At 40.0% G+C, this 17955-nt stretch overlaps 1 protein-coding gene across 1 annotated transcript in view; it reads left to right on the forward strand.

Moving 5' to 3' along the window:
* Positions 1–17955, forward strand: part of MELK (maternal embryonic leucine zipper kinase) — an 81448-nt gene that overhangs the window by 40896 nt on the left and 22597 nt on the right. Inside the window, exons 10-11 of the mRNA XM_036076146.2 lie at positions 9098–9184; positions 17623–17754. Coding sequence (XP_035932039.2) covers positions 9098–9184; positions 17623–17754 — 219 coding nt within the window. The remainder of the gene's footprint in view (positions 1–9097; positions 9185–17622; positions 17755–17955) is intronic.

The following is a 17955-nucleotide window of genomic DNA, read 5'->3' on the forward strand; positions in this document are numbered from 1 at the left end:
TAATAAATATAAATAAATACTCTTCCCAATAGCCAACTAGTCTTGGAAAAACAGAGTAAGCTTGTTTTTAGCTCCTTCTCATTAGTCTGCCCACTGTTACGAAATCCCTTCTGATTCTCCTTTGACTGCCAGCTCCTAAAATTTCTTTTCCATATTCCCTTTGGTCCTCCATGACATCTTTAGTATCTATCGAGCAAATGCAGTTAGAGCAGCAACTTAATTTTTTTTTAAGTTTTTACTTAAATCCCAGTTAACATAGTGTAATATTAGTTTCAGGCGTACAATATAGATTCAGCACTTCTGTACATCACCTGGTGCTCATCAAAACAAATGTACTCCTTAATCCCCATCACCTGTTTCATCCACCCTCCTGCCAACCTCCCTTCTGCTAGCCCACAGTTTGTTCTCATCAGTTCTGCTAACCATCAGTTTGTTCTCTAAGAGTCTGTTTCTTGGTTTGCTTCTCTTTCTCTCTCTCTTCTTCCCCTTTGCTTGTTTGTTTTGTTTCTTAAATTCCACATATGAGTGAAATCATATGGTATTTGTTTTTCTCTGACTGACTTATTTCATTTAGCATAATACTCTCTAGCTCCATTCATGTTCAAATGGCAAGATTTCATTCTTTTTTATGGCTGAGTAATATTTCAGTGTGTGTGTGTATATACACACACACACATATATATACACACATACACCACATCTTCATCCATCCATCGATGGACACTTGGGCTGTTTCTATAATTTGGCTATTGTAGATAATGCTGCTATAAACATCGGGTGCATGTATTCCCCCCTTTTAAAAAATTTTTTAAGATTTTATTTATTCATTTGACAGAGGGAGAGACAGTGAAAGAGGGAACACAAGCAGGGGGAGTGGGAGAGGGAGAAGCAGGCTCCCCGCTGAGCAGGGAGCCCGATGCGGGGCTTGATCCCGGGAACCTGGGACCATGACCTGAGCCAAAGGCAGACACTTAATGACTGAGCCACCAAGGCACCCCTGTTTCCCCCTTTTTAAAAAATATTTTATTTTTAAGTGATCTCCACACACAATGTGGGCTTAAACTCACAACCCTGAGATCAAGAGTTGTATGCTTCACTGACTGAGCCAGCCAGCCCCCTTTTTGAATTAGTATTTTTGTATTCTCTGGCTAAATAGTGTGATTCCGGATTGTAAGGTAGTTCTATTTTTAAGGTTGTTTTTTTTTTAAGATTTATTTATTTATCTGAGAGAGAGAGAGAACACGTGAGCAGGGGGAGGGGGAGAGGGAAAGAATTTCAAGCAGACTCCCTGCTGATTGTGGAGCCTGGTGCAGGGCTCGATCTCAGGACCCTGAGATCATGACCTGAGCCAAAACCAAGAGTCAGATGCTTAATCGGCTGAGGCACCCAGGTGCCCCTTATTTTTAATTTTTTGAGAAACCTCCATATTGTTTTCCAGAGTGGCTGCACTAGTTTGCATTCCCACCAACATTGCAAGAGCATTCATTTGCCTTTTTCTACATCCTCACCAACACCTGTTGTTTATGTTGTTGATTTTAGCCATACTGAAAGGTGTGAGGTGATAGGTCATTGTTGTAGTTTTGACTTACATTTCCGATGATGAGTGATGTTGAGCATCTTTTCATGTGTCTGTTGGCCATCTGTATGTCTTCTTTGGAAAAATGTCTATACATGTCTTCTGCTGATTTTTAATTGGATTATTCATCTTTTGGGTGTTGAGTAGGATAAGTTCTTTATATATTTTGGATACTAACCCTTTATCAGATATATCATTTGCAAATAAATATATTCTCCCATTCCATAGGTTGCCTTTTAATTTTGTTGATTGTCTCCTTCACTGTGCAGAAGCTTTTTATTTTGATGTAGTTCCAATGATTTACTATTTTGTTTCCCTTGCCTCAGGAGACATATCTAGAAAGAAGTTGCTATGTCAAAAAAGTTACTGCCTGTGTTCTTGTCTAGGATTTTTATGGTTTCAGGTCTCACATTTAGGTCTTTAATCCATTATTGAATTTATTTTTGTTTATGGTGTAAGAAAATGGTCCAGTTTTATTCTTTTGTATATTGCTGTCCAGATTTCCCAACACCATTTGTTGAAGAGACATTCTTTTTCCCATTGGATATTCTTTCCAGCTTTCTTGAAGATTAATTGACTATATAATTGTGGATTCATTTCTGGGTTTTCTATTCTGTTCGATTGATCTATGTGTCTATTTCTGTGCCAGTACAATACTGTTTCGATTACTACAGCTTTGTAATATAACTTGAAGTCCAGAATCATGACTTCTTGGCTACTTGGGGTCTTTTGTGGTTCCATACAGATTTTTGGGATTGTTTGTTCTAGCTCTGTGAAAAATGCTGTTGGTATTTTGATAGGAATTGCATTAAATGTGTAGATTGCTTTAAGTGGTATAGACATTTAACAATATTTGTTCTTCGAATCCATGAACATGGAATGTCTTTCCATTTCCTTGTGTCATTTTTTATTTCTTTAATTAGTGTTTTATAGTTTTCAGAATACAAGTCTTTTACCTCTTTGGTTAGGTTTATTCCTAGGTATCTTACTGTTTTTGGTACAACTGTAAATGGGATTGATTACTTAATTTCTCTCTCTCTCTTTTTAAATGATTTTATTTATTTATTTGAGAGAGAGCAAAAGAGCACAAACAGGGGGAGCAGCAGAGGGAGAGGGGGAAGCAGGCTCCCCGCTGAGCAGGGAGCCTGACGTGGGGCTTGATCCCAGGACCCTAGGATCATGACCTGAGCTGAAGGCAGACGCTCAACTGACTGAGCCACCCAGGCGCCCCTTAATTTCTCTTTCTGCTGCTTCATTATTGATGAATAGAAATGCAGCAGATTTGTGTACATTGAATTTATATCCTGCAACTTTACTGAATTTGTGTCTCAGGTCTAGCAGTTTTTGGTGGAGTCTTTTGGGTTTTCCACATAGAGTATCATGTTACTTGCAAATAGTGAAAGTTTTACTTCTTTCTTGACAATTTGGATGCCTTTTATTTCTTTTTGTTGTCCGATTGCTATGGCTAAGACTTCTAGTATTATGTTGAATAAAAGTGATGAGAGTCAACATCCCTGTCTTGTTCCTGACCATAGAGGAAAAGCTCTCAGTTTTTCCCCATTTAGGATGATGTTAGCTGTGGGTTTTTCATATATGGCCTTTATTATGTTGAGGTATATTCCCTCAAAACTTACTTTGTTGAGGGTTTTTATAGTGAATGGATGTTGTACTTTGTCAAATGCTTTTTCTGCATCTATTGAAATGATCATATGGTTCTTATCCTTTCTCTTAGTGATGTGATGTAACATGTTGATTGATTTACGAATATTGAACCAGCCTTGCAACCCAGGAATAAATCCTCCTTGATTGTGGTTAATGATTTTTTTTTTAAAAGATTTTATTTATTTATTTGACAGAGACAGAGATAGCGAGAGCAGGAACACAAGCAGGCGGAGTGGGAGAGGGAGAAGCAGGCTTCCCCTCGAGGAGGGAGCCTGATGTGGGACTCGATCCCAGGACCCTGGGATCATGACCTGAGCCGAAGGCAGACGCCTAACGACTGAGCCACCCAGGCGCCCAATGGTTAATGATTTTTTTAATGTATTGTTGGATTTGGTTTGCTAGTATTTTATTGAGAACTTTTGCATCTATGTTCATCAGGGATGTTGGCCTGTAGTGCTTTTTTTCAGTGGTGCCTTTATCTGGTTTGGTATCAGGGTAATGCTGACCTCATAGAATGAATTCGGAAGTTTTCCTTCCTTCTCTTATTTTTTGGAATAGTTTGAGAAGAACAGGTATTAACTCTTCTTCTTTTTTTTTTTTTTTTATTATTTTTATTTGTTTATTTGACAGAGAGATAGAGAGCACAAGTAGAGTGGCAGGCAGAGGTAGAGGGAGAAGCAGGATCCCCGCTGAGTGGGGAGCCCGATGCGGGGCTCGATCCCAGGACCCTGGAATCATGACCTGAGCTGAAAGCAGACGCTTAACCGACTGAGCCACCCAGGCGCCCCCCCCCTTTTTTTTAAGTATGCGCCACGCCCGGCATGGAGCCCAACGTTCAAGATGTCAGCCTCTTGAACTCACAACCCTGAGATTAAGACCTGAGCTGAGATGAAGAGTCATATGCTTAACTGACTGAGCCACCCAGGCGCCCCTAACTCTTAAAATGTTTGGTAGAATTCACCTTTGAAGCCATCTCATCTAGTCCTGGACTTTAGTTTGTTGGAAGTTTTTTGATTACTGATTCAATTTCTTTGCTGGTTATTGGTCTGTTCAAGTTTTCTATTTCTTCCTGTTTCAGTTTAGGTAGTTTATATGTTTCTAGGAATTTATCCATTCCTTCTAGCTTGTCCAATTTGTTGGCATATAGTTTTTCATAAATAATCTCTTATAATTATATTTCTGTGTTGTTGGGTATTTCTCCTTTGTCATTTGTGATTTTGTTTATTTGGGTCCTTTCTCTTTTCTTTTTGATAAATCTGGCTAGAGGTTTATCAGTTTTATTAATTGTCAAAGAACCAGCTCCTGGTTTCATTGATCTATTGTGTGTTGTTTTTTTTTTTAGTTTCTGTATCATTTATTTCTGTTCTTACCTTTATTTCCTTCCTTCTGATGCCTCTAGGCTTCCCCTGTTGTTCTTTCTCTAGCTGCTTTAGCTGTAAGGTTAGGTTGTTGAGCAGCAGCTTCATTCTAGCGACTATCAGTACTGAGCCTCAGGACAGCAGAGGGTGCAGGTATGTGAGCAGTGCAGTAGCAGGGCCAGGCAGGTGGGTATGTGTCCCTTAAGGGGGGGGTGGGTGGTGCAGTAGCAGGGCCAGGCAGGTGGGTATGTGTCCCTTAAGGGGGGGGTGGGTGGTGCAGTAGCAGGGCCAGGCAGGTGGGTATGTGTCCCTTAAGGGGGGGAGTGGGTGGTGCAGTAGCAGGGCCAGGCAGGTGGGTATGTGTCCCTTAAGGGGGGGGTGGGTGGTGCAGATGCCTGTGTTCAGCCATTGGGGGTCATCATTTCTCCATGTGTGGGAGGGCTTTGCGTGTCTTCTCAGCCATGATCCTAATAGGATAGGATACACTACTGCTTGTGGGAGAACAGATGCCAACATGAAGAAAGTCTCTGATAATACCAACACAAAAATTATTTTAAATTTGGGTGCAGTATAAAGTAAAATATATGGTTTTGAGTGTTCAAAAAAAGTATATAATTTTCCTTATATCTTAGTATAATAATTGCTAGTATTTACTGAATACTTACTATCATTGAATAGTGTGCTATTACAGTAAGAACTCTATATTATACTAGAGTATAATATAGAGCACTTAGGGTATTCCCTTTAAGAGTCAGGTGCTATTCTTTTTTTTTTTTTTTTTAAGGATTTTATTCATTTATTAGAGAGAGAGAGAGCTCACAAGCAGGGGGGAGGGGTAAAGGGAGAAGCAGACTCCCTGCTGAGCAGGGAGCCCAATGCAGGACTACATCCCAGGACCCTGGGATCATGACCCGGGCCGAAGGCAGATGCTCACCCAACTGAGCCACCCAGGCACCTGAGAGTCAGGTGCTATTCTATGGGCTTTGTGTTTTTAATTCTTTTCACTCATTTAATCTTCATACCAACCCTCTGAAGTAGATACTGTTATTGTCTCCATTTTGCAGATGAAGCAACTGAGACACAGGTTGTAAAGTAACTTCCCCAAGATCAAACAACTAGTAAGTGTAGAACCAGGATTTGAACCTAGACATAAGGGCTCCAGAATGTGATGGATCTGACAGGTCAAATCATTCAAATCTAGGGCCTGCATCCTATGTAGCTGTGGCCTTTGGGATGAGGGTTGCTTGTCTTGTCGCTATTAAGAGGTGGCATTGTGGTTCGGTAGAACAAACTCTGGGCTAGTAATGAAAAATGCCAGTCTTGGGCACATTGCAGGAATTTTTCCAAGTCTTCATTTTCTTACCTCCAATACGGGTATTCTGCTGTCAGCCTCTTATGTATGTTTGGGTTATGTTTGCCATTTATAAAGTGCCTTTATGTGTTATATCGTTCATCTGTCTTGCCTGCCTTACAGTACTGCTTTGGGGATCAAATGAGTAATATACAGGAGAACTATAAGCAATGATTGTTGCTTTTCAAAGTATTTGCTTTTCTCCCCTCGGTTTTCTGTTTCTTCAAGAGTGAATTATAAAAAATAATTCAAATTTACTTGGATATTTAATGTATAGGTGCTATTCTATAACTCTATGCATGATCTCCTTCTATCATTTTCACACATAGCTCTAGTACCCAAGTATTGTATCAAATAGAAGTTATATTCAGTTCTATTTTCTGCCCTACTGAACAGGAAATGTAGTAGGCACGGATAATCCAAAATAATTGGTTAGCTTTTGGTATTCATTTTTGTACTTAATTTAACTTGAGTATGTGTGGCTGAGAATTCAGAGTACAGATCTTCCTTGACTTAAGGGGTTACATCCCAATAAACCCATCGTAAATTGAAAATACTGTAAGTCGAAAATGCATTTAATGCATCTAACCTGCTGAACGGCATAGCTTAGCCTCGCCTCCCTTAAACATGTTTGGAGCACTTACATTAGGTACAGTTGGGCAAACTCATCTAACACAAAACCTATTTTATAGTAAAGTGTTGAGTATCTCATGTAACTTACTGATTACCGAAAGGGAGAAACGGAATGATCGTATGGGTACGGAATGGTTCTAAGTGTATTGGCTCTTTAGTCTCATGATCACGTGGCTGACAGGGAGCGGCAGCTTGTTGCTCTGCCCAGCATCAAGAAGAGTATTATACTGTATATCATTAGCCAGGAAAAAGATCAAAATTCAAAATTTGTAGTATGGTTTTTACTGAATGTGTATCGCTTTTGCAGCATGGTAAAGTTGAAAAATTGTAAGTTGAGCAGTTGTAAGTCTGGGACCATCTATACTTAAAGTATTGAGTCTCTTTGGAAAACCCAGCTTGAGATAAGCCATATGGTTCAGACTTTGGTGTCTTGTCCACCCCACTCTTTATTCTCTCCAGTTCAGGAGTCCAGCAAAGAAGCTAGCACCTTCTTCCTACCCTTCTCTCCTTTCCCACACACACCTTGTGGTAAAGGTACAAAGCAGGAGGCTAGGGAGAGAGAGAAAGGGTTTTTTTGTTTGTTTTTAGGAGAGTAACTTTTTTTTTTTGAGATAGAGAGAGAGTAAGAGAGAGCAGATCAGGGGGAAGGGCAGAGGGAGAGGGAGAGTGAGAATCTTAAGCAGGCTCTACAAGTGCGAAGCCTGACGCGGGGCTCAATCTCAGGACCCTGAGATCATGACCTGAGCCGAAACCAGGAGTCGGACACTTAACTGACTGAGCCACCCAAGCAGCCCTGTTTTTAGGAGAGTAACATTAAGATTATGGAGGGAACCCCAGAAATCTTCTCACTTGAGCAGTAGTCACTCAATTGGTGTCAAAGAAGATGCCCAACTGGTGGTAAAGTGTCTGAGCTTCTAAGGCTGGGACCTTCCTGAAGGGGGAATTTACAATAGGGGGAACTGCTAAGGTCAAAGCAACACAGTGAAAACTTATCTTAGCATTTTGGACTTTTATATAGTACCATTAGTGTAAGTCTCTGTGGTCTCCACATTCTCCGTAACCCATGAGGTTGTGCTTACACCAGCCAGTGATGCAGGTCGTTGTTTCTAGTGTTCCTCTGTGTTCATGATGGCAGCATGACTTTCTTTTGAATCCATTACTATAAGTGTGGTGTCCAGAACAAGGGAAGGTTCATGATATTGCTCTGTTTTGTGGCGGGCAAACCTCTCCTGGTATATTATGTTTGGTTCTGAACACTTCACGCTGAGGGCCAGTGACAACCTAAAGTGTGCGATCTAAAGAAAGGGCCAGAATGGTAAGGGGTGGTAATCATTGAAATAGTGGTTAAAGGAACTGGAAAAGAGAAAACTTGGAGAGGACAGGTTGTCTATAATAGGGATATTCAAATTTCTGAAAAGCTCTTATACCAAAGAGGAAGTAAAATTATGACTGTTAGTAAAAATAGTAAACCATTTTTTGAGGGTCTACTCTGTTTAGATGTTGTACTAGGCTCTCCACATATGTTACATGTATTGCAAGGCAGGTTCTATTTCTATTTTACAGATGATGGAACTGAGGCTCCGAGAGGTATAATAACCTACTCAAGGTCATATAGTTATTTAGTGATTTCACAACTCAAACCACGGTCTTCCTAATTCCAAAGCCTAGATTGTACTGACACTGAATGGAGATCATAGGCAGACAGACCTTAGGGGGCAGGTGGGAGAAGCTAGCCATCCCAGTTGTTCTGTTCCTGGGAAAGGAGGACTTAGGGCAGAAAGTGAAAGACCACTGATTGGGGTTGTTGTGAAGAGAATTCATACATGGCAAAGATGAGTTTAAAATTACATTCCTTATGAATCTCTTCCACTGTAGTCTTCTGAACTCCTGTTCCAGGTCCAGGCTAGGCCCCTTCGGCCTTTTGGTTCTCACTGATTTGGATTTGGTTCTCAGAACCTATTTCTGGCCCCTCATGCATGGGTCCGAATACTTGGATAATTTCTCTCCTGAAGCAAAATAAAGCTTGTATAGAGACTATCTCACTTTTTAAAACTGTGCTTTGCCAGTACCCTCAGCATCGTGAGGACTCCTTGGATTGGTGCTAAACCCTAATGTAGCTTGAGGTGCGCTGCACTACAAGTCTGAGCCACTCTTTTGCCAGCCTGTTGTAGAGCCACTGATGTTAGTGCCTAGTGACTGTTCCTTGATGAAGATGCCATGCAGGTCCTACAATGGGAAGAAGGACAGAGTGCCTTGGCTACATAATTTTAACAATCAGGTGGTGATGGGATGTGAAGGGTTAGGCAAGAGCTCCTCTTCGTGAACTGCTTATTGTCACCTGCTGACATCTTTAAAACTTACGGAGAATGTTTATTCTCACTTAAGAATTTGATGAACTCATGTTGTTTTTACACATTGGTATTGATTTTACAAAGTAATTATGCTAACTTTAAGATTGGAAAACAATGAATATATTTGTAATTTTTTGTTAATAATGTTTATAATATTTTTTTGTAGCTTATTCACCTCGATGAAGATTGTGTAACAGAACTTTCTGTACATCACAGAAATAACAGGCAAACAATGGAGGATTTAATTTCATCGGTAAGAAATACAATGTGAATTTGAGACTAATATCTCTTGTTTTATTGTTCTTTATTTTTCTTTATTGATACAATAAATGTACTGGTAAAGTACATTAAAAATAGTATAGCATTTGTCAGACCTAGGATTTTATCATGGGTGTAAATATTATAATTATGTATGATTTTCACTCAATTCTTTTCTCATGTCTTCTGGATATCCTCTTAAAAATGACATTGATTAAAGAAAATTATAGTGGGGAAAAAATGAAGAAACAGAAGAAACTAGTCCACAGAGAATTGATAGAGTTCTGATTTTACTCCTTGAAATTCTCTAACATAGAACTATGATTCTGTTTGTAGGAATAGGTAAACACAAAGCACTTTTCTTCTTACCTAAAAGCAACCCTGTGGCATCACATCACCCGTAAGCCTATGAAACATACAGATATCATTATCATGATTTCTGTGTTGGATCATTTTAGCTCTTTCAGCTGCTTAATCTCTAGATTTTTTCGTAGGGATGGAGGCACTCACAGCTGACCCTGAGTATAATCTAACCTGATAGGGATTGCGCCTAACTTTGCTCCTGATTCAGTACTGTGTCTTTCATCCTCTATGATTTGTGTTTTTTCCTCTTTTCTAATTTGCAAGGTAAAGGCCTTAAGCAAAATTTTTTTACTAAACAAAGCTTTGCTAAGCCACAATTCTTTTCAGTGAGGAGGTATAAAGGATTTTTTTGAATGACATAATAACCAAGGTTCTGGAATGTGTCTGGAAAACAGAATGATAATTTAGTTTTTCATGGATAATGCCTTTATTTTATTTTATTTTTTTAAAGATTTTATTTATTTATTTGAGAGAGAGAGAGAGAGAGCATGAGTGGGGGGGGAGGGGCAGAGGGAGAAAGAGAAGTAGACTCCCCACTGAGCAACGAGCCCAGTGCAGGGCTCAATCCCAGGACCCTGAGATCATGACCCAAGCCAAAGGCAGATGCTTAACTGACTAAGCCACCCAGATGCCCCGGATAATGCCTTTAAAGAAATGGCAAGAATTGGGAATTGTTGCAAGGTCTTTTATAATGAAAATCTGAAGTTTCCATTGAAGTAACTTAAAAAAAAAAAAGAATGACTTTTTCTTTAGGACGATCTTTAATAGAAGACTATATTTCAGATACGTAAGATTTCTTTTAAAATTTTTACTTTACAAGTTTTCAAACACCTACAAAAGTAGAATAGTTTAGGGCGCCTGGGTGGCTCAGTTGGTTAAGCAACTGCCTTCGGCTCAGGTCATGATACTGGAGTCCCAGGATCGAGTCCCACATTGAGCTCCTTGCTCAGCAGAGAGTCTGTTTCTCCCTCTGACCCTTCCCTCTCATGTGCTCTCTCTCTCACTCTCTCTCTCTCAAATAAATAAATAAAATCTTAAAGAAAAAAAAAGTAGTTTAACAGTGATCTTCCATGTAATCATCATCTAGTTTCAACAGTTAATGACACTTTGCCAGTTTTCTCTGTATCCCATCACCCTCTCCCATCTGCCCTTTTAAACTAGGATATTTCAAAGCTAGTCCCAGACGTTCTGTCATTTTATTGAGAAAAAATTTGGTGTGAGATCCACAGACTTAAAATCTAAATCTTAAAAGTAATATACTTGGTGGGGCACCTGGATGGCTTGGTTGGACATCCGGCTCTTGTTCTCAGCTCAGGTCTTGATTTTGCGGTTGTAAGTTCGAGCCCCACGTTGGAATTTCAAGAACTATTGAAGAAAAGTTCTTAAAATAATATCCTTTATGTGGTCTTTACATACAGTTTTCAAACTTAAAAGTGAAATGGAAATAGGAATTGTTTACTTCTGATACAGAAAAAGTAGATAATGAAGCATGATAGAGATTGTTTCCTGGTGTTAATCTTTCTAAAGATCTCAGTGATTCTAAAAGCTAGACATGGGGCCTGGGTGGCTCAGTCGTTAAGCGTCTGCCTTCGGCTCAGGTCATGGTCCCAGGGTCCTGGGATCGAGTCCCACGTCGGGCTCCCTGCTCCGCGGGAAGCCTGCTTCTCCCTCTCCTACTCCTGCTGCTTGTGTTCCTGCTCTCACTATGTCTCTCTCTGTCAAATAAATAAATAAAATCTTTAAAAAAATAAAAAATAAAAAATAAAAGCTAGACATGAACCACATCAAGGATGCTGTGAAGAAAGTAATGGTTTTTCTTCTTTTGTACTCTTCCCTCATTCTTCTGTGCCTGTTTATACTTACTTCCCAGGCCTAGGGATGAGTAGTGTACAGGCTATGCGTTCTAAATGTGAGCTTGTCAACCTCATCTGAACATAGAGTCCCCTGGGTGCTTTAAACTAATCCTGATGCCTAGGTCCTACCCCCAGAGCTTATGATCTAATTGGTTTGGTGTGTGGCCTAGATATCAGAATTTTTAAAAGCTTCCCAAATGATTGCAGTATGTTGCCAGGAGTTGAGTAGTACTACTCTAAATTCTTGCTATTCAAAGTATGTTCTGACCAGGAGCATTAGCGTCACTTGGTGCTTGTCCGAAATGCAGACTCACAGGCCCCACTTCAGACCTACTGAATCAGAATCTGCATCTTAGTAAAATCCCTAAGTGATTCACATGTACATTAAAGTTTGAGAAGCATTGGTCTAAGTCCGTGGTTTTCAACTGGGAGTGATTTTGCCTCTTAGGGGACATTTTTGGTTGTCACAACTGGGGTGTGTATACATGCTAATGGAATCTAGTGGTTAGAGGCCAGGATTCTGCTAAATATTCCACAACAGAACAGCCCCTCACAAGAAAGAATTATCCAGGGGGCTCCTGGGTGGCTCAGTCGTTAAGCGTCTGTCTTCAGCTCAGGTCATGATCCCAGAGTCCTGGGATCGAGCCCCGCATCGGGCTCCCTCCTCGGCGGGAAGCCTTCTTCTCCTTCTCCCACTCCCCCTGCTTGTGTTCCTGCTCTTGCTATCTCTCTCTGTCAAATAAATAAATAAAATCTTAAAAAAAAAAAGAAAGAATTATCCAGCCCAGAGATGAGTAGTGTTGAGGTTGAGAAATCTTGGTTTAGGAAGTCCCAGAGAATTCACGTTGGTCCTAGGTACTCTCCAGTTTATTTATTATTTTTTAATTAAATTAATTAATTAAGATTTTATTTATTTTTTGACAGAGAGAGAGACAGCGAGAGGGGGCACACAAGCAGAGGGAGAGGGGGAGGGAGAAGCAGGCTTCCTGCGGAGAAGGGAGCCCGATGCGGGGCTCGATCCCAGGACCCCGGGATCGTGACCTGAGCCGAAGGCAGACGATTAACGACTGAGCCACCCAGGCGCCCCTATTATTTTTTTTTAATTAATATATAACCTATTATTTGTAAATTAGTTTGTTATGGTAAAATAGCTAGTGTGATTTCTTTTTTTTTATTAACATAATGTATTATTTGTAAATTACTTTGTTTATGGTAAAATAGCTAGTGTGATTTCTTTTTTTTTATTAACATATGATGTATTATTTGTAAATTACTTGGTACTTTCCAGTTTAAATAGCCTCAGGGGACCCAGATTTGAGGTCATCTATGGTCTGTCACACTTTTTCTGGCACTTTGGGAGCTTTGCCTTTATTTTGGGGGCTGGTTAGACTGGACAGGGAGAGATCAGTTTAGTGAGATCTATGCTGGTATGGTGCTGCTGATCTCTGTGCAGAGAGAGAAGCAATATTATTCTCAAATGTTTGACTCCTAGAACTCCCACTTTTATATCATATACATGAGCACTCTTTTTTTTTTTTTTTTTAAAGATCTTATTTATTTATCTGAGACAGAGACAAAGAGAGCTAGAACAAGTGGGGTTAGGGGCAGAGGGAGAGGGAGAAGCAGACTCCCACTGAGTGCGGAGCCTGACTCAGAGCTAGACCCAGGGCTAGATCCCAGGACCCTGAGATCATGACCTGAGCCAAAGTCAGACACTTAACCGACTGAGCCACCCACGCGCCCCTAAACATGAGCACTCTAAACTGCTTTTTATATGCAGAAGTTAGAGTTTCATGTGTGTTATGATTTCAAGATATCTCACCATAGCCCTCTTGAGACTCCCAGTAGTGCTGCTAGAGCTTCCTTCCACCTGATTGCTTTCCTTACTTTCCTCCTATTTTTCCAGCTGTGAGTGGCTGTGAATTGTGGGAGCAGCCAGTCATCTGGTAGGAGGACTTCATTGAGGGTTACATGTGCATATGAGAACCTATTCGGATCAGTCCCTTCCCCCACCCCTGCAGTACAAATCCCCCTGTATTCTGGTGGCAGAAGTTTAAAGATTGAGGGCCTCACAACCAAGGTCAGGGGAAGGATAGTGAGCCATTCCTCAATTTCTCAAACGCTCTGTACCAGTAACTGCCTGCCCTCAGCCCAGGTGCCTGGGCAGTTCTTTAACATGTAGCCTGCGTGAACAGTAACTGGGGATTAAATTTTTTTTTTTTTTTTAGAAATGGAGTCTTCTTTATGATAGGTAAACCTATTGCTTTACTTTCAGACATTTGACTTTCAAAACAGGGAGCTGCTTAAAAGATGAGGGAGACATGGGTTGTGTTAGACTTGGGATTGACGTCACCTGAAAGTGTAACTAATGTGCTGATTCATCTGTTATTGAACACACAACTCCCCCATGTATCTAATTGTAATGAGTAGTGTGAAGTGGCTATGGCAAAAAAGTTATTAAAAGGATGTCTTTTTGCTTAGGGATAAAGAGGGCTTAGAGTTTATAAAACTCCTATGCAGGTTTAGAGGACTCCATCTAAAACTGTCCAGGTATTGCTTACATTGCCTGGATTGTGCCATACTGTTGTTGATAAACAAGTGGCAACTTGTTTCAGAGCCATTCTTTGTAATCAGTTTATGGCATCTCTTTCAAAAAGGTAGGACTGTCATAATGGAGAGTGATTGTGACTGCTTAGTTTTTACCCAGTTCCCAAGTACCTTCTTTATGAAACTTTTTCTGCCCTTCCTTCCAACCCATCCTGTCTGGATTAAAGGCAACATTCTGTAATAATTTATCACAGTATTTTATACTTCTTCCACTAGATTGATAGGTCCATTATATAGATTTCAAAGCATACATGATGATTGTGGCCATCTAAAATATTAACAGATAAAATTTATTAATAAAAACAGTTTTTATTTACACCTTTTTGGTCGTAGGCCTCTTTGGATTATGTGCCTTGTGAGGAGATACATGCATTAAATATTATTGAATATTATTAAAATTTAATACTCTTGTAGGATAGAGAGTCACCTAGTCTTATGAGTCCATTATTTAGAAACTTTCAGTTATACATAGTGGATTGAACAGGTATGTTTACATCCAACCCTTCCCTAAAGCCTCACTAAAATAATAAAGGGATAAAAAGATAAAAAAATTCACAAGGATGTTGAGGATATAAGAGGAGACAAAAGTAATGTCAATAAGATTTGAGAAATTATAAAATAGGTAAGTGGCATCTGACATAGCACTTCAGAGAAAGCTGAAAGCTAAGTGCCTGCAATGGGAAAAGAAAATAAGCAATTGATTAGAGCCCTAGGCTCCAGAAAGGCTTAGGAATCAGAGGTACTAGGAGCCTCTGAAGTTAGGGAAGTAAGTAGGGTGGAAAACAGGAAGATTGGTTGAAAGTCTGTACTAGAAGCAGTTGGACCCCAGGTTCCTTTCTCTATCTTGTGCTGTATGATAGCCACCTCTTCCTTACCCCAGCAGGAGATGGGAGACACTGAACAAGGGGAACTCGTGTACCGTACGCAGCTCTGGTAGGGGTGATGAGCCATTCTGAAATGGATGAATGGCCACATGCAGTCTTCATATTAAGTAGTGAACCACATTCCCTATTCAACTCTGAGAATGCTGGAACCAGGATTTTATCCTGTTTGCAGTGGGGGTGGGGAAAATATTGGAAGATTCAATTCTAGGGAAAAGCCAAGAGAGAGGACCTACTATACCAGTGGTTGGGAGTTCAGCTTCCTGTCTGTTCACCATAGAGAGAAGCCCCCAAGGTGATGAGCAGTCTCAAATTATACACAGAGCCTTTAATTAACTGTGCTTTATAATTCCCCATCTTTAGGGACAGGCAGCCAAAGCTTATCAGACATTTGAGGAAAGCCTCTAACATGAAAATCAGAGATCAAAACAAATGGTGGGGGTGGTGAGGTGGGGGAGAAGGAAGAAAAGTAAAGATACTGAGGAATAAAAGATAATGCAGGGAGTGGAAGAAAATGGCTAGAAGTGATAATTAATATTCCCAGAGATAAGAGAAGCTATTTCTTTTTTGAAATAGGAATAAGATGACTAAAAAGGAACATTTCAAGAGATAGCTCTTGAAAATTTAAGATATGACCACAGAAATAAAGAGCTTAGTAGAAATGATTGAAAGTACAATTAAAAGAAAATCTCTCAAAAGTCGAATCTAAGGACAAAGAGATGCACAAATAGAAGAGAATGGGTAAGAAAGGTCCAACATACAAATAATAGAAGTTGCAGGAAGATAAAACAGAAGAAAGAAGGGAAGAAAGCATCAAAGAAATAATACAAGAAGAAATATTCCAGAACTGATGGTTTCTAAGTTAGTAGAACTGAGTTTTTAAGAATGAAGGGGCTTAGCCAGGGTTTAGAAATAAGGATGAAAATAGATCTACACAAGGTGAAATTTCAGAAAACCGGGGGAGAGAGAATATCCAAAAAGTTTCCAGGGACAAAAAAAAAGCCCCCAAAAGATCATAAAGAAAGGTTTGGAGTCAGAAAGACTCTGGATTTTTCAGTAGCCATACTAGAAGTGAGAAGACCATGGGACAATTTTTTCAAAACTGAAAATTATTGTCATCCTAGAATTCTGTACTCGGCCCAACCAGAATCAAGTGTGAGGTGGGAATGCAGTCATTGATCAGACATGCAGGATCTCACAAAATTTACCTCCCATTCATCCATCCTCAGGAAGTTACTGGAGGATATATTCCACCCAAACAAGAAAGTAACCAAGAAAGAGGAATATTTAGGATCTGGGAAACTGGGGATACATTGTAGAATAGAGGTGAAGAGAATCCCTAAACCAGCAGTTGAATTGTAGGTTGAGAAAGAAGCCAGTCCAGAGTGGAGCATGGAATGCAGACATCAGGTGGAATGTCTCCAAAAGGGCAATGGAGGAGGGAACAGATTAGCTGGTGTGTGTGGACATGCTGAGGGGAGGTGAAGAGTGCTGGGGAGTGTGGAGTTGAATTAGTAAGACGAGCAACTACCTCTTTTTTATTTTTATTTTTTATTTTTATTTTTTATTTTTTATTTTTTTTTAAGATTTTTTATTTATTTATTTGACAGAGAGAGACACAGCGAGAGAGGGAACACATGCAGGGGGAGTGGGAGAAGCAGGCTTCCCGAGGAGCAGGGAGCCCGATGCGGGGCTTGATCCCAGGACCCTGGGATCATGACCTGAGCCGAAGGCAGACGCTTAACGACTGAGCCACCCAGGCGCCCCTACCTCTTTTTTATTTTTAACTTCAGGAAAAACCAAGATACAAAAGAAGGAAATGCAAGGGTAGTACCCCGCGTGGTTTAGCTGCAGTTCCATACTGGTTGTTAAGATATTAGAATATTTATGGGGCGCCTGGGTGGCTCAGTTGGTTAAGCGACTGCCTTCGGCTCAGGTCATGATCCTGGAGTCCTGGGATCGAGTCCCACGTTGGCTCCCTGCTCAGCAGGGAGTCTGCTTCTCCCTCTGACCCTCCCCCCTCTCATGCTCTCTCTATCTCATTCTCTCTCTCAAATAAATAAATAAAATCTTAAAAAAAAAGATATTAGAATATTTATCTACTCATTAGTAAAGAACTCCTACTCTGAGTGCCCTCCCTGTTGTCCATTACCTCCCTTAGGTCCCCTGGGCACCTTCCTCCAGTCTTCCCTGGTGATTAAAAGTCGAATAATTTTCATGGTAGGGATGCCCCAGGACCCTACTCACCTCTCAGCCTCTGTTCTAATTGCATAGAATCAGGGTATGAATGAAATATTTTGAACATTACCCCTATTCAGTTGTGAATACTAATTTACATAATCATAATAGTGTAAATATTGATTTAACTAAAAATTGTGATAAAAGTATAGTAGGAGGATGCAAGGAGGAAGAATGTATGGGGCAGGAAGGAGTTGGAGTAGAGCTAAATCCTTATTTTCCATACTAGGAAATTCATAGATAATATCTGAAGCTGGAAAAAAAAATTTTAAGCTATATAAGCAACGGAGAAACAAAGAAGAAATAGCTAAAAATATTTAAAAGTGGTTCCCTCTGAGGAGTAGAAACTATGTGTGTGAGAGAAAGAGAGAGAGAGTTGGTATAGGGGATTGCTTTTTTTTTTCCTGAATGGAAAAAAATTAATGTAAAATAAAACGTTATTTCTAAAAACAACTTTAGTCTTCTAAACAACTTGATTTTCTTTTTTCCAGTGGCAGTATGATCACCTCACCGCTACCTATCTTCTGCTTCTAGCCAAGAAGGCTCGGGGAAAACCAGTTCGTTTAAGACTTACTTCTTTTTCCTGTGGACTAGCCAATACCACCCCATTCACAAACATCAAGGTAAATGTTAGAACGGTTTTTTTTTTTTTTTAAGATTTTATTTATTTATTTGATAGAGACAGAGAGAGCACAAGCAGGGGGAGCTGCAGGCAGAGGGAGAGAAATGTTAGGACTTTTTGTGTGAACACCTACTGTTCTTTTTTTTTTTTTTTTTAAGAGGGGGTGCAGAGGGAGAGGGAGAATCTTTTTTTAAATTTATTT

Source organism: Halichoerus grypus, chromosome 14, assembly GCF_964656455.1.
Source record: "Halichoerus grypus chromosome 14, mHalGry1.hap1.1, whole genome shotgun sequence".
Lineage (NCBI taxonomy): Eukaryota > Metazoa > Chordata > Mammalia > Carnivora > Phocidae > Halichoerus > Halichoerus grypus.